Source organism: Kryptolebias marmoratus, linkage group LG17 (assembly GCF_001649575.2).
Source record: "Kryptolebias marmoratus isolate JLee-2015 linkage group LG17, ASM164957v2, whole genome shotgun sequence".
NCBI lineage: Eukaryota > Metazoa > Chordata > Actinopteri > Cyprinodontiformes > Rivulidae > Kryptolebias > Kryptolebias marmoratus.
In genome coordinates this window covers 2,266,803-2,284,123 of record NC_051446.1, presented here as the reverse complement: position 1 = coordinate 2,284,123, position 17,321 = coordinate 2,266,803, and the positions used below count along the sequence as shown (strand labels likewise).

At 39.9% G+C, this 17,321-nt stretch overlaps 1 protein-coding gene across 4 annotated transcripts in view; it reads left to right on the top strand.

Moving 5' to 3' along the window:
* The window catches only part of LOC108248650 (ankyrin repeat and SOCS box protein 15), a 37,605-nt gene extending 23,209 nt beyond the window's left edge, over positions 1-14,396 (top strand). For 3 of the 4 annotated variants that reach the window (XM_037981015.1, XM_037981014.1, XM_037981013.1), the window contains 3 exons: positions 750-1,272; positions 5,030-5,183; positions 13,986-14,396. In XM_037981015.1, coding sequence (XP_037836943.1) covers positions 750-1,272; positions 5,030-5,183; positions 13,986-14,161 — 853 coding nt within the window. In that variant the 3' untranslated portion in view covers positions 14,162-14,396. The remainder of the gene's footprint in view (positions 1-749; positions 1,273-5,029; positions 5,184-13,985) is intronic. The other variant, XM_037981016.1, reaches the window with a different exon arrangement.
* Positions 14,397-17,321: the final 2,925 nt, after the last annotated feature.

The following is a 17,321-nucleotide window of genomic DNA, read 5'->3' as shown; positions in this document are numbered from 1 at the left end:
GACGTGAATTTACTTTTTACTTCAACACATTATAAAAATGTAGTGTAGTAGAAAGTACAGATACTTACTGTAAAATGTAGCGAAGTAAAAGTCGAAAGTACNCCACGTTTAAAAATACTTAAGTAAAGTACAGATACATGAGAAACGTACTTAAGTACAGTAACAAAGTACTTGTACTTCGTTACTGTACGAAGTACTTGTACTTGTACTTCGTTACATCCCACCACTGCACTGGTGTGATACCTTAGTAAGTTTTGGTGTATTTAGGACTTATAGCCCCCCTGGAGATATATATTATATATATATCACACTGCTTCTTCGTTTGATATCATGGGAAATCCAACAAAAATCAGCCAAGCTATCAGGAAGAGAATTGTCAGCTTTCAGAACTCTAATTCATCTCTGGCTACAATTTCCAGGTACCTTAAGGTGTGATTGGTCATCTGTTTAAATAAATATATGCAAATAAAACATAATCAGTCTTTCCATCATACCGCTCATGAAGGAGACAGGTTGTATGTTCCTGATATGAATGTTTTGGTGTGAAATGTATGTATCAACCCCAAAAAATAAAGCAAAAGACTTTGTGAAGATGTTGGCTGATGATTCTCATGATGCCATCACAAAATAGATGGTATCACAAGATAAAAATATTTTTTGGAAGTTTGAAGCAACATTTCAAGAAATCAACCAAGATGTTAAAGAATAGCTCTCTTTAATTAATATTTGTTCTCTACCCCTTCCTTCAGTGCTCTGAAAATGTTGATTCCACTCACCAGTAAGAAGGCCATTAAAGAAGCAGGTCAGAGCCCAGTCCACTCCGCTGTAGAAGGACGCCAGAGTCACTGTCTTCAGCTCCTGTTAGCCTGCGGCTTTGATGTCAACTACCGGATGAACACGAGAAACTCTGAAAACTATCAAGACTTGAGGAGAAGTGCCTTGTACTTTGCCGTCTCCAATGGAGATGTGGAGTGCACCAAAATCCTGCTGGATGCAGGGGCAAAGACCAACTTGGACCCATTGCACTGCTTCCTGGTGGCGGTCCGGTCCGGATGTTATGAGATTGTGAAGCTGCTGCTGACAGCCAAAGCAGATGTGAACTGTTACTTCACAGTAGTGAGTGACACAGTATTTCCCACAGCACTACAGTATTGCCTGAAAGACGAGGTGATGATGCGACTGCTGCTTAATAATGGCTATAAGGTGGAGAGGTGTTTCTACTGTTACCATGACAGCGCATTTGATGTTGTAGAAGCAGAGGGGAAGATTCCAGTAAGTGTCTGATTATAGTTTTTCAGCAAAATCTTTTTTGGAATAATCTTATTTTGTCAACAATTAATGATAATACATGTCTAAATAAAACTGAAGATTAGAGGGTGAATTCCAGATATACCAACTTTGTAACTAAGCTGACTGCTAGGAAATTGAGAGGCAGAAGAGAAATTAGTTCAGAAAGTTCCACATTTATAAAGCTTTAAGGACTGGTACACCCACTTTGAAGTGAAGTTCTGTGGAAAAGTTATGAATAACATCTTACCTGTTGACTGTTTTTTTAATTGGCCTCACATTGATCGAATGGAGTTTAATTCTGACTGGACAGATGATTTGTTTGAATTATTGACAATAAAAAAATGGATGAAGCGTCTATGCTTCCAACCATTGCTCAAAATTAAAGACAGAATGTGAGTTTAGTGGGCACCGCCATTTTGTATTTTTGGAGTCAGAGGCTACGTACTCTGGATTCAGGGCTGTACCCTCAATACAAAAGTACTGCCTGCACACTTTGCCAACTTTCTAATATGCTGTGACGCTGTCAATTACAATTTAACATAACATGTTCTCCATCTCTACAATTCTAAAAAAAATGCTGAAATACATAATAAAGTTGTGCTACTAGGTGATCCACATAAATGACAATAAAAAAACATTCTTAGCTTGGCTAAAGATTCTCCCAAAGCATTTTTAATGCTGTTTGCAATTTCTTTTTAGTTTTTGACTATATTAGCACATGATCAAAGCTTGACGTGAACAGAATCAGGATAAATTGAGACAGATGTGAAAAAGCATTAAAAACGGCTTTATTTTTTTGTATTTCTGGGCATAGTTTCACTCCAGATTTCCATGTCATCATTTCTGAGGAGCTTTATAGCTCCTGTCAATGCAATGACAATGATGTTGTTATCTTTGTTACAAAGAAAATAATAAATAAAATACTCCAATTACACAAAATAGAAATACGTATATACTTTTAGATGGGGATGATTATTTCTCTTGTCCTCACCTGACTGGCAGTTAATTCTCCTCCCGACATTTGTCTCAGTGTCCTTCAATAGCAAATACACACTGTCTTATTTTGTTAGTCTTTTTTTCTATTTTCTATGCTTAGAGGTAATTTTATTTATTTATTTAGTTTAGTTTAATTTTCTTATGTAATTGGAAATCAAAACAAATTTCAATGGTCAGTGTACCCTTACAAAAAAATCCCACGAAATTCACGTGATCACATGTGATTCCCATTTTCCATATGTAGTTCACATAATCCACAAAAAAATCACATATTTCTACATGTGATTCCCATTTTCCACATATGGAAATGTGGGAATCACATGTGATTCCTATGTGATTACATGTGATCACATGTGAAAGTCACATGTGATTTTCATGGGATTTTTTTGTAAGGGTAACCCCTGTGTTTTGCTGTGTATGTGCCTCTACTTTTATATCTGCACTCTAAACAGAAAATGGGCAAATTAGTTGATTTTGAGAGTAAAAGCGAAAAAAATACACTGCTCAAAAAATAAAGAGAACACTTAAACAACACAATATAACTCCAAGTAAATCAAACTTCTGAGAAAGCAAACTGTCCACTTAGGACTTAGGACTGATTGGCAATCAATTTCACATGCTGTTGTGCAAATGGAGTAGACAACAGGTGAAAAATTATTGGCAACTAGCAAGACACACTCAATAAAGAAGTGGTTCTGCAGGTGGGGACCACAGACCACTTCTCAGTACCTATGCTTTCTGGCTGATGTTTTAGTCACTTTTGAATGTTGGTGGTGCTTTCACACTCGTGGTAGCATGAGACGGACTCTACAACCCACACAAGTGGGCGGCAGTGGCTCAGGAGGTAGGGGTTTGTCTTGTGATCGGAGGGTTGCTGGTTCAAACCCCCACTCCGGCTGTCTCAGCCGTTGTGTCCTTGGGCAAGACACTTCACCTGCCTTCAGAGGGTTAGAGGGTCAGAGGGCTCGGTGTGATGGCAGCCTCACTTCTGTCAGCCTGCCCCAGGGCAGCTGTGGTTACAATGTAGCTTACCGCCATCAGTGTGTGAATTGTGGATGATTGATTGTAGTGTAAAGTGCTTTGGGGTCCTTGGACTAGATAAAGTGCTATATAAGTGCAAGCCATTTACCATTTACAAGTGGCTCAGGTAGTGCAGCTCATCCAGGCCCCGATGGCACATCAATGCAAGCTGTGGCAAGAAGGTTTGCTGTGTCTGTCAGCGTAGTGTCCAGAGGCTGGAGGCGCTACCAGGAGACAGGCCTGTACACCAGGAGACGTGGAGGAGGCCGTAGGAGGGCAACAACCCAACAGCAGGACTGCTACCTCTGCCTTTGTGCAAGGAGGAACAGGAGCCAGAGGAATGCAAAATGACCTCCACCAGGCCACAAATGTGCATGTGTCTGCACAAACAGTAAGAAACCGACTCCATTAAGATGGTATGGAAAACCTGCAGATGGGGGTTGTGCTCACAGCCCAACACCATGCAGGACACTTGGCATTTGCCAGAGAACACCAGGATTGGCAAATTGACCACTGGCACCCTGTGCTCTTCACAGATCAAAGCCGGTTCACACTGAGCACATGTGACAGACGTAACAGAGTCTGGAGACGCTGTGGAGAGCGATCTGCTGCCTGCAACATCCTTCAGCATGACCGGTTTGGCAGTGGGTCAGTAATGGTGTGGGGTGGCATTTCTTTAGAGGGCCGCACAGCCCTCCTTGTGCTCGCCAGAGGTAGCATGACCACCATTAGGTACCGAAATGAGACCCTCAGACCCCTTGTGAGACCATATGCTGGTGCGGTTGGCCCTGGGTTCCTCCTCATGCAGGACAGTGCTAGACCTCATGTGGCTGGAGTGTGTCAGCAGTTGCTGCAAGATGAAGGCATTGAAGTTATGGACTGACCCGCTCGTTCCCCAGACCTGAATCTGATTGAGCACATCTGGGACATCATGTCTCGCTCCATCCACCAAAGTCACGTTGCACCACAGACTGTCCAGACCATCCACCACCTCATCAGGAGCATGCCCAGGCATTGTATGATGGTCATACAGGCACGGGGAGGCCACACACAAAACCGAGCCTCATTTTATTGTGTTTTAAGGACCTTACATCAAAGTTGGATCAGCCTGTAGTGTGTTTTTCCACTTTAATTTTGTGCATGACTCCAAATCCAGGCCTCCATTGGTTAATAAATTTGATTTTTATTGAAGATTTTCTGTGATCTTGTTGTCAGCACATTCAACTTTGTACAGAACAAAGTATTCAATGAGAATATCATTGATATGATGATGATGTAGTTCTGTTTGAGCCATGATCTTTAGCGTGCACTGGGAAGGTTTACAGCCGAGTGTGACATGGCTGGGATCCTAGTCAGCTCTTCTAAATCTGAGGCCATGGTTCTCAACCGGAAACAGGTGGAATACTCCCTTTTGGTCGGGGTGAATCTCTGCCTCAGATGGAGGAGTTCAAGTATCTGGGAGTTTAGTTCATGAGTGATGGTAGGATGGAGCAGGAGATGGCTTAATGGATCGGGGCCTCTTCCTCAGTAATGAGGGTGTTGCTTTGGTTAGTCGTGGTAAAGTAAAGTACAGTTAGAAAATATTTGTTCATAACTTTTCCACCGAATCCCACTTTACAATAACTGAATTATCCTTTAAAATTTTTACATCTTAAAATTATATTTTGGTTTATGAATGTAGAATATTTTTATAGTCATTGCTGTGTGTGTTTTTTTTTTCCAGTTCTGTGAGTTCATGTGTCTCTGCTGCCTTAAGCACCTGTCTGGGAGTGTTGTTCGAATTCTACTAGATTATGTCAACCACGTCCATATCTGCTCCAAACTCAGACTGATCTTGGAAAAACAGAGACAGTGGCCCGAGATTTGTGAAATTCTCTGTGAGTTTTTTCAAAGATATTTTCAGTGCTATGCCTGTTTTTTTTTTTTTNTTGGTGGTGTAGGGCGCGGGGGGGGGGGGGGGTTGTAGAAGTTTAGTGGTTCATTTAAAATTTGATTACCTGAAGAACTGGTCGCATATTTATGAATTTAACACTAAGTTTTAGTGAAAATTAAATATTTCACAGCAAAAAGCCTTTTATCTACCATAGTGAATCACAATTCGTTTAAGATTCATTCAGTCTTTTTAGACCTTATAAGACCTTATTAGACCTTATATTTGCATTCTAAGTTGTAAAAACAATTCATTAAGTATGTTTGTGGTTTTTACAGTAAAAAACTAAGAATTTTCCATTCAGATTTTGTTTTTTGTGTGATTTTAGGTCTGTTGTGTTAATACAGTAGGTCAAAAGTAAAATATTACTTGAAATCCACACTTGGGAGGTTGTGCTGAAAAAAATGACTCCAAACATGGCAGGTTAAACTACTTTTAGGGTAAAATATGAAGGAAATTTAAAATAGAGGGCAAAGTGTGCTGGAGACGACCAGTTTCACCTGAGAATCTTCATAGATGGAGGGAGTCTGAGATGAACTGATGAGGGGGTTATGATGGATTCCATTTTAAAGGGGTTGATAAATCTGAGAGCCAGTTTCCTAGATACATCTTTGAGGGGAATATGGAAGAAAGCCATACCTTTTGACCAGGTGAGTAATGAGGAGCTGGGATCCTTTTACAGTCTGCTATTTTGCAGTTTTGTTCAGCAGTACAGAGAAGAGCTGCATTGGTTGATGCTGAAAAATGTCTGCATTGTCAAAGGTAATGTTGATGGAAAAGGAATTGAGATCTCAATCTCTTGAAATTGAGACAACGAGGGGTGGTAACCTAGAAATGACTCAAGTGAGTATTGTAGCAGAAGAAGGGTATGTTCTATCCATGGTAATTGAGAGCTCAAGAATGTGGGTTTGTTGATAATTACACATCTAAAGGCAGACTCTCACTCCCGATTAACTTGATCAGTTTGGCAGTTACTTTGTAGGTGGAATCCAGATGAAAGGCACACCATCTTTCCTAGAGCATTGCAGAAATCTTTTGGATTTTGGTATATAAACTAGAGACCTCTATCTGATATGACATTGGACAGAATCCCATGAGGCCAGAAAACATGGCAGACCGGAAGTTGAGCAGTTTAAAAAGCAATAGGTAATTTTGACTGGAGAATATAATGAACTGCTTTAGAGAAACTATCCACTATCATGACCACAAGTGTATTACCACTAGGGGATGGCAGACTGGTGACAAAGCCTAAAGACGTGAGACCATAGGGGATTTGGACAGGGTAGAAGTTGATGGAGGCCTGACATGGGATAAATTCCTCTCTTTCCTTGAGCACAAGTTGGGCAGGCTGAAACATTCTTTTACATCTTGGCCAGGAGAAGGACCTTCCAAAGATCTTTTGAATTAGGAAGGTATAAAGACATGATTGGGGGCTCCATTTCCAGGATCAGAGTCTGATTCTTCAGCTTGTTTTACTAGATTTTCGATATCCCATGTGAGTACTCAAATGGTGCAAAATGTTGGTAAGATGTTATTAATGGCCTTGGGCTTCTCACATTTGGATAATTACTTGGAGAGTGCATCCAATTTGATATTTCTTGAAACAGGGCAGTAGGTTATTGTGATCTGGCAATGTGCAAAAAATAATGACCATCAGGCTTGTCTGGAATTCAGTCTCTTAGCAGATTGCAGGTAGGCCAGATTCTTATGGTCAGTCCAGACTATGAAAGGTATCTTAGATTCTTCCAACCAGTGCCTCCATTCTTCTAAAGCCATCTTTATGGCCAACAACTCAGGGTTCCCGACGTCGTAATTTTGTTCTGCCAGGGAGAGACAATGGGAGAAGAATGCACATGGGTGAAGATTGCCATCAGTGTCCACTTGTTGTATAAAATTTGCACCAACTCCTGCATCAGATGTATTGACTTCCATTCTGAACTGCTTCTGGAGATCAAGATGTACCAAACCTGGGATGGGGGTGAAGAGCTGTTTAAGGTTATTGAATGCCTCTTGAAAGGTTGGCGAATTAAGGTTAGTCTTGTAAGGGGAAAAGTAGTCTGACTGTAGTTCTTGATAAACTGGCAATAAACAGGATCAAAACTCAGGCAATGCTGAAGTTGTATTCTCATAGATGGGTTGACCGATTTGATTTAATTTGTATTGGTCTTCATCTGTCTGCTCTTGAAGATATGTCCCAAGAAGATCACAGATGAGACGTGAAACTTGTATTTCCACTTTTATGTAAAGCTGGTTCTCGAGCAGGCTCTGACAGACTTGTCTGATGTGTTTCTGATGATGTTGAAGATCTTCAAAAAAGTCATAATATTGTCAAGATAGGGAAATCTCTTAACATATCAATACCCAGAGCTTGGAAAAGGGCAGGGGCACTGGTGAGTCTAAATGGCATAGCGAGGTATACAAAGTGCCCTAGTTGTGTTTTAAAGGCCATTTTCCACTCATCCCCCTCCAAGGATGTGTACCAAATGGTATGCATTACAGAGAACCAGTTTTGAAAATATTTTGGAAGAATATACTTGTTCAAGTGACAGGGAAAGTGAGACTTGTTTTTTGTGGTTATTTGGTTCTAACTTCTAAAGTCGACGCTGTGTCGTAATGTCTTGTCTTCTCAACAAAAAAAAAAAAAGAAGATGGGTGAATGATGCCTTATGCAAAATTTCTTTGCTTCATTTCTTTTTCAGGTCCCAAGAGATTGTAGACTTGGCTTGTTGGGAGAGCAACTCCAGACAGAAGCTCAAATGCACAATAGTAGGGCCTATAGGGTTTGTTTTTATCAAAGTCAGGAAACAAATTAAGATACACAAGAGGTACATTTGAAATATCAGAGGGCTCACAGAAGTAGGGTTGGGCATTGTTTGAATTTGAATGATTCCGGTTCCCAATTTTGATTCTGGTTCCTAATGATTCTCAATTCGATTTTTTTAAGAGGCAATATATGCTGTTACCTTTCTGTGGCACTCTTTAATTTGTTACACCAACAACTTTCCCTTGGATGCTATGGTGAATAGAGTAGCACATCACAGATGTTAACTGGTTAACTGCCTGGCTAACGTTAGCTGGGTATTTGCATCTGAGTTACCACTGTTAAACGTCAAGTATAACTTTTTTATTGCCTCAATGTTGGTATAAGACGATTTTTACTTATCTGATTCTGACTGCAGTGCGGTGCTAGGCTGAGGGTCAGAGATGGAAGAAGAGGCTGCAAAGGAAGGCGTGAAAAAGTGCATCACAGATGGGGCACTCTATTACTTCTACACCATGAACCTGAAGGTGTTTAATCATGTTGATCGAGCACCCTCCTTTGCAGGATATAATCTTATTGCAAGTGATGCACTGAGCTGACTGGTCATTTCTTTTTTTTAACTCTCTGGGTTCCAGTGTGAAAGTGAAGGTTTTTGGACTATTTTTTATTTTCATTCATATTTCACCCTAAAAATGGTGTAATCTGCCATGTTTGGAGTCATTTTTAGCACCACCTCCCAAGTGTGAATTTCAAGTTATTTTTTTACTTTTGATCTACTATATTAAGATAATTGACCCAAATTTACTCAAAAACCATAAAATCCAAAATCCAATGTAGTTCACATGTTGAACTCCCGTCTCCCCCCATTCACCTCTCTGTTTTTACCCTCCCCTCTGCAGCTGACGTCTCTGACATCATTAGCAAGTCTAAGCCCTCATCTTGCCAACTCGATCCATTTCCCACTGCTCTTGTTAAATCCTGCCTCCCCTCTCTGCTCCCTATCATCACCAGCATCATCCACTCCTCTTTGACCTCTGGTATTGTTCCCACAGCTTTCTCCTTGTTCCCCTTCAACAAATCTGCAGCCATTACCCCCCATCATTAAGAAACCCGGCCTCAACCCTAGTAACTTCTGTAATCTTCGTCCCATCTCTAACCTGCCCTTTATTTCCAAGATTCTGGAGAAAGTTGTTGCTAGTCAACTTCACTCTCATCTTTCCAGCAATAACCTTTATGAGGAGTTTCAATCTGGTTTTCGCCCTCATCACAGCACCGAAACTGCCCTCACTAAAATCACCAACGATCTTCTCCGTGCTGCCGACTCTGGTCTTCTGTCCATCCTCATCCTTCTTGACCTTAGTGCTGCCTTTGATACGATCTCTCATTCTATCCTCCTTAACAGACTCACATCCATTGGCATCTCTGGTACTGCATTTGGCTGGTTCAATTCTCATCTTTCCGACTGCACTCAATTTATTCAGATAAAATCCTTCCACTCTCAGTCATCCCCCGTTTCCACAGGCGTTCCACAAGGCTCTGTCCTTGGACCCCTTCTCTTCATAACTTACCTCCTTCCTCTTGGTTACATCTTTTGTAAATTTGGTGTCCGTTTCCATTGTTATGCAGATGACACACAGCTCTAACTCTACTCATTGTCCCTCCATTCTCACTGACTGTCTCAATGAACTCAATCACTGGTTTTCAGACAATTTCCTTTGGCTGAACAGCGATAAAACAGAAATCATCCTCGTTGGCACTAAAAATTTTGTTTCAAAATCAAAAAAATTACTTATCCCCTTCAACAACTCGCTGCTAACCCCCTCGCCTCAGGTCAAGAGTCTTGGTGTCATCCTCGACTCCACTCTCTCCTTCACTGCTCACATCAGTAATGTTACTCAGTCTGCCTACTTCCACCTCAGAAATATAAACCGTCTCCGTCCATCTCTCACACTCCGCACCACAGCCATCCTTGTCCACAGTCTTGTGACTTCACGGATTGACTACTGTAATTCTCTTCTTTTTGGCCTCCCCAAATCCCTCCATAAGCTTCAGATGGTGCAGAACTCGGCTGCACGTGTCATCACTCTAACCTCCTCCCATAACCACATCACCCTAGTCCTGCAACAGCTCCATTGGCTCCCAGTCAAAGCACGCATCACCTTTAAAATTCTGCTTCTCACGTTCAAAGCTATCCACCATCTTGCCTCACCTTATATGTCTGACCTTGTACACATCTCCGTCCTCTTCCGTTCTTTCCTATCCTCTTCCTCCTTAAATCTCCAAGTACCCTCTGCCTGCCTCTCCACGATGGGGAGCAGGGCTTTCTCCTGCTCTGCACCGCTCCTCTGGAACTCTCTACCATCGGACCTAAGAAACACTACCTCTCTCCCTGCGTTCATGACTGCTTTGAAAACTCATCTCTTTAGATTAGCCTATCCATCTTAATTTCATCTGTAATAATTCTACTGTTACCTATGTCTGCTTCTTTCAACTGTATTTTCGCACATTGTCCTCTGATTTGCTTATTCTTGTAAATGTCCTTCAGTGTCCTGAAAGGCGCTTTCTAAATAAAATTATTATTATTATTATTATTATTATTATTATTATTATTATTATTATTATTAAACTAGAAATCAAAATTTAAATATTTCAACAATCCCAGAAGAATCATAATGTTAGTCCCAGTTACAATCGATTATTGAGACTCAATGCCCAACCCTACACAGGAGGACACAATTGCAGGTGAGGCAGATCGTAGACAATGGGCTAAACAAAATGGACTCCAGCTGTCAATTTTTTTTTCTAAAGAGTTCATAATGGGATTGTGTTTATTCAACCAGGAAACCAAAAACCAGTGGTTAATAACCTTACCCTCTTTGTGATGATTACCAGAGATGTCAGATGAGTTTGGTCTGATGTGTGATAGTTGACAGAAGAGATGGAAAGTAGCAAATTACATTTACTTGTATTACTGTAATTAGGTATGAATTATGTGTACTTTTTAACTTTTTAAGTAATTATTAATATATATACTCTTACTTCAGTATGCTTAATTTTAAGTATTGTACTTAGTTATATTTGAAATCCCATTAATCCCAGTAAAAAATGTGAACATGAACATGTGAAGTAAAATCGTGAAAAAGGGGAAAAAAAAAACAAACATAGTAAGCCTGCAGTAACTGTATGTGTTCCTTACCTGTCAGTCAGTGTATGATCTGGCTTGAACTGATGACAAGCCAGGAAGGAGTTTTCCTGTTAAATAAAACCATAGAGATTATAGACAAAATCTTCTCACTCGGCGGGCTACTTCGTCCACTGGCCTGGAGCAAAATTTGGCAGATATGCATTTGTTGGCATTCACCTAATAACTGGCGGGCAGCAAAACCTTTACCCCAACTTCTTTTCAAGTCAAACTAAAGGTAATGAAATCAACTCCTGGCTGCTTAATTGTTTTGTTTTTTTTTTGTTTGTTTTTTTAAACAGTCTTCAAGCTAAAGAAAGGAATCGTTCTATTGTAGCTATGTTTATCCAGAGTGACTGGACTCTGGTTTCAGTCATTGCATGGTGGTGAGTTTAAAACTTACTGTATCGTTTTGCAAGTTAAAACAAGGTTTTAACTTTTATGCTTTTTATAGTGTTGGTGAAAAAAGGTAGTTCTCACACTGAAATGATAGACAGGGACTTGTTTCTCATTTCAGCCAATACACGGGGGATTTATTGACACAACTTATCATCTTCAGAATTACCCCAAAATCCCATAGCATCTTCTAGGACTGGGGCGTATTTATACAAACAAAATACATTGGTGTGTATTGCACATTTCTGACCAGTTCGTGATTGGTCAAAAGTTTACATAACTCCTACGTCATTTACACGAAACCAGCCCAGGCCTCTAGGTCAGTCCGACCCAGTACAGACCCACTGTTTTCCAGGACCTGTCTTAACTCCTTGATCTCAATGCAGCTTTTGACACCATCTCTCACAGCATCCTCCTTCGCAGACTTTCATCCATCGGCATCTCTGGCACACCGCTCGCTTGGTTTCATTCATATTTCACAGGCCGCACTCAGTTCATTAAACTTAAATCTTTAAGGTCCCACTCCTCCCCTGTGACTTCAGGCGTGCCCCAAGGTTCTGTCCTGGGGCCCCTTCTTTTCATCACTTACCTTCTCCCCCTTGGCAATATCTTTCGTAGATTTAACATCCATTTCCACTTTTTTGCCGATGACACCCAACTCTTTGTTTCCTCAGCTCCCAAGTCTTCACTTCCACCTTCCTCTCTCACTTCTTGCTTATCTGAAATAAAATTCTGGTTCAATGCTAACTTCCTTAAATTAAACAGTGCTAAAACAGAGTTTCTACTGGTCGGCAGTAAATCAACTTTATCCAAAGTCAACAGTTTCTCTGTCAACATTGACAACACCCAGGTTTCGCCCTCCACCCAGGTTAAGAGTTTGGGTGTCGCTCTAGACAGCACTCTCTCCTTCCGTTCACACATCAATAGCACTACCCGGTCCGCATACTTCCACCTTTGGAACATCAACCGACTCCGTCCATCACTCTCATCACACTCTGCTTCCATCCTGGTCCATAGTCTGGTCACTTCTAGAATTGATTACTGTAACTCTCTCCTCTTTGGTCTCCCTCTCAAATCTCTCCGTAAACTTCAAACGGTTCAAAACTCGGCTGCACGCATCATCACCAAAACCCCCTCATCCCACCACATCACCCCAGTTCTCCATCAACTTCACTGGCTTCCTGTCTCATTCAGAATTCAATTCAAAATCCTCATGTATACATTCAAGGCTATCCACAACCTCGCCCCTTCCTATCTGTCCGATCTCGTGCACATCACCACCCATTCACGCTCCCTTCGTTCATCGTCCTCCATCCACCTCAACATTCCTCCTGTCCGCCTCAGTACCATGGGAAACAGAGCATTCTCCCACTCTGCTCCACAACTCTGGAATGCTCTTCCACCTGACTTACGTAACATCGACAATCTCTCGACTTTCAAAACACAACTCAAGACTCATCTGTTTAAGCTAGCCTTTTCTCTGTAACTTTTCTTGTTGTTATTCTTCTAGATTTTATAGCCACCTTTTTCTATTCTAATTGTGTCTTTATATTGTAAAGTGTCCTTGGGTGTCTTGAAAGGCGCTACAAATAAAATGCATTATTATTATTATTATTAACATTAACAACCTCTTCTAACATATCCTTCCTTAGTGCTGTTCTGGAATGTTATTGGCAATAACACTTAACACTCTCAACACACGAACATAACTCTTGTCACCCTTCCTCTTCTATACTTGGTAAACTTTGCAACCTCTCTGCATGCTCCTCCACAATAGACATATAATAGACAACATAAGAGGCTTTGTGAAACTTTGCCAAATGTCAGTGATACAGATAACATTTTATGTGGTAGTAGCTAAAACTTCTTCACAACACAAACTCAAAGTGTTATTTATTTGCTAGATCTTTCCTTACAACTTAGACATTTATGGTTGATGTCAACCTTGTTCATAAACAAAATAATACATGAGTCCCTGGATGTATTTTAATGAAACTTTCACAAAGTAACCATCTCACAAAATTTCAAACAATTGTATAAGATCACATATAGCATTATTTACGAGGTTTGCCCAAAATGACTTTAACTCCATTCCTTCTCATTTTAGGATGAATTTAGTCTAAAACTCTGACATGAAAGGTGGTATTATTTCCAGGAGTACTAGGACTTAAGAAATGCCATCCTGAACTAGGTTTCTCCCTGATATTGTGAGATGTTCTAAAACAAGCTCTGCACATTTTAGTGAATCAAGGCCACAGTTAATAAATAAATACCAGTATCTCTCAACCAGGTTTATACCTTTTTCCTCTGCTAAGTAGTACATATTTCTTGAGTATCATTCTGTTTGACCCTTTCACTTCTTTTTGTACAGTATTAATGTGTTATTTTGTGTTCTTACTCATGCTTTCTAGGTAGTCCTCGCTCCCTCAGCCACCTCTGTAGACTGGAGATTAGGAAACGTTTGACCATGAGGAGACTCAACAACCCTGAGATCATGGGCTCAAATATTTTTCCTCCAAGACTAAGGCGGTTCATTCTGTATGAGGAGTTGGACCTATATAGTCAGGACCCTAAGCGGCTCATGTGAAGATCTACTGGTTTCCTGTGAAGGTTTTGTTTGAGTTGTACAGATGTACTGTGGGTATTTTCTACATATATACATGGTTTTGATCGATTGTGCTCTTATTTTATTTCACTTTTTATTACCAAAGTAATTTTGTCATGTTCTGTTTTTAAATCAATTAATTGTTGTGCTTCTACTGAAAATCAGTCACAGAAATCCTAATAAAAAGGTACTTTACTTCTTTTGCCTATTAACCATTTAGACTGAAAGCTTCTGGTTGCTTTGGAATCTCATGAATAGTTCAATTCAATTCAGTTTATTTATATAGCTCCAAGTCACAACAAAAGTCATCTCAAGGCACTTTAAAAAAATATTTGCATACATTATAAAAAGCTAATTAGTAAAAGTTCTTTATCTAAGGAAACCAGCAAATTGCATTGAATCTTCACTTCGTCGCCGTCTCTCATGCTGAGCAGCACATTGACAACAGTGAAAAGGAAAAACTCCCTTTTAACAGGAAGAAACCTCCAGCAGAACAAGGCTCAAGTGGCCACCCATTTTGACCAACTGGGGTTACAGGACAGGAAAGAGACACAGACAAACACAAAATGACTGGTCCAGGTGTAGTTTCTATTGGAAGAAAAACACATTAATGATAGAAATAATTAGTCGAGCAAGTAAAAAGCAGCAGAGTGAGGAAATGTGGTCAATTTGTCCTCCAGTAGTCCAAGCCTATAGCAGCATAACTAAGGGATAACTTAGGAAACTCAAGCCAATCCTAACTATAGGATTAATCAAAAAGGAAAGTCTTAAGTCTAAAAAGTAAACAGTGTGTCAGCCTCACAAACAGAAACTGGAAGTTGTTTCCACAAGAGAGGTGCCTGAGAACTGAAAGCTCTGCCTGCCATTCTACTTTTGGAAACTCTAGGAACCACAAGTAAACCTGCAGTCTGAGAGCAAAGTGCTCTGTTACAAAAATATGGAACAATCTTTAAAATATGATGGAGCTTGGTTGTTGAGAGCTTTGTATGTTAGAAGTAAGATTTTATATTCTATTCTGAATTTGACAGACAGTCAATGGAGAGAAGCGACAACTGGAGAAATATGATCTCTCCTTTTAAGTCTCATTAAAACTCTAGCAGCAACATTTTGGATCAAGTTTTTTTTTGTGGTACTTTTTTAAACGAGAGGACATTATGGATTCTGTCTTTTATACATTCTTGTAATCAAAGTGACTAATTGGATTTATTGGGTTTCATGGATAAATCAACTGTGGCCTGGCTAGTACTGCTAGCCAAAGCCTGAGGATCAATTATTTAAAAATATTTTATGCTTACTATTTCACCTTATCTGTAAGACAAGCCAAATTGCAATTTTATTTGTCTGCAACATCTGCTAATTTAAATAACCCCAGGAAATTCTAAAGTTGTTAAGTCCACATCAGCCACTGCCAGCTGTAATGAATTGTCTTCTTGGATTGTTAAAGGCAATGTATCAATTTCTGAAAGATCTGCTTTGCCGGAACGCTTCAATCAGGATGCATTGCCTCTGGCTGTTTTCAACCAGTCCTAGACATGTATAATAAGTTTATATTTAATCGTCCAGTTTTTAAATTTGTTTCCATTTCTGTGGATGAAGTTCAGAAAGCTCTCTTCTCTCTGGACATAAAAAAATGACAGGCCCTACTTTTTAAAAATTGCTGCAAATTGTATTGCTAAACCTTTAACTAGTATTCTTAACCTTACAAAAATGTTAAAAAATATCACTCCAAAAGTCTAGAAATCTGCACATAAACTGCCTCTGCTAAAAGCAGGAGATTCCACTTCACTCAATAACCATAGACCTATTTCCAATGTGTCTGGTTTCAGCAAACAACACAGTACTATCATAGCATCATTAAAGATTGTCAAAATATAATTGAATCATTGGACAATAAGAGAACCTGTGCTGACTTGTTCCTTGATTTTTCAAAAGCATTCAATACAGTTGATCACCATATTCTGATGCAACGGCTGCTCAATGTTGGGTTGTCCCAGCAGGCTGTCAGTCAGTTTGAAAATTACCTCTCTGGAAAGAACCCCAAAAGTAATTCAACCTGGAGAGACTCACAACAAAGAGAAGCTGCAATTAAATGGTTTTATTTGACATGAATGACATAAGATATTTGGTGCTCGGACCTCGGCGGAAGACGCAAGTGTCGACAATAGCAATGCGCTTCGAGGAGAAGCTCAGGTTGAGCATTAGAGGCGTCTTCCCCGGGCCGGACACTGGTGGTGGAGGTTNCTGATAGGCTGGAGTGGAGGTGCTCGACGCAGCGATTAGATGCAGGTGAGGCTGAAGCAGGTCTTCCAGTCTGAATTTACGCCTAGGCTTCATTATACAACAGGATTTTTTTTTCAAACTTACATCAGGGGTCCCCCAATTTTCTGTCCTAGGCTTACTTCTTTTTACCATTTATGTTAACAATCTGGGTCAAAATGTTTCAAATGCAAAATTTCACTTTTATGCTGATGATACTGTAATTTATTGCTGTAATGCCACTCTTGCCCAATTGTTTGACTATTTGTAATGAGCTTTTGATAATGTGCAGTCACTCCTGCTTGAACTTAATCTTGAATGCCACAAAAAATTACACTTCTAATTGCCACAAAAACTAAAATGATGCTATTTTATAATTCTACAAAGACATTAATTTCTTCTTTTAATAACAAAACTCTGCATGACATTCAAATAGAAATTGTGACACAATATAAGAATTTGGGTATTTTAATTGATAAAAGTTAACTTTTAAACCTCATATTGTGAGGAAGCTTAAGCTAGGTTTTTATTTTACATTGCACACTGTATGCCAGAGCTAAACGGCATTCCTTGGCCATGCAACTGTGGTTACACATGGTCTGCAGTTGTGGGGCCAGTTTGAAGTACTGCCAGATCCTCTGAAACACGTTTGAAGATGGCTTATGGTAGAGAAATGAATTCATGGGCAACAGCTCTGCTGGACATTCCTGCAGACGGCACGCCAAATGCACACACAATACTAAAACTGCACATTTTGATATGCCACACCTGTAAGGTGGATGGATTATCTTGGCAAAGGTGAAGCTCTAACAATATTTGAGAGAAAAAGGCCTATTGAGAAAAAGGCCTAATATATATATATATATATATATATATATATATATAT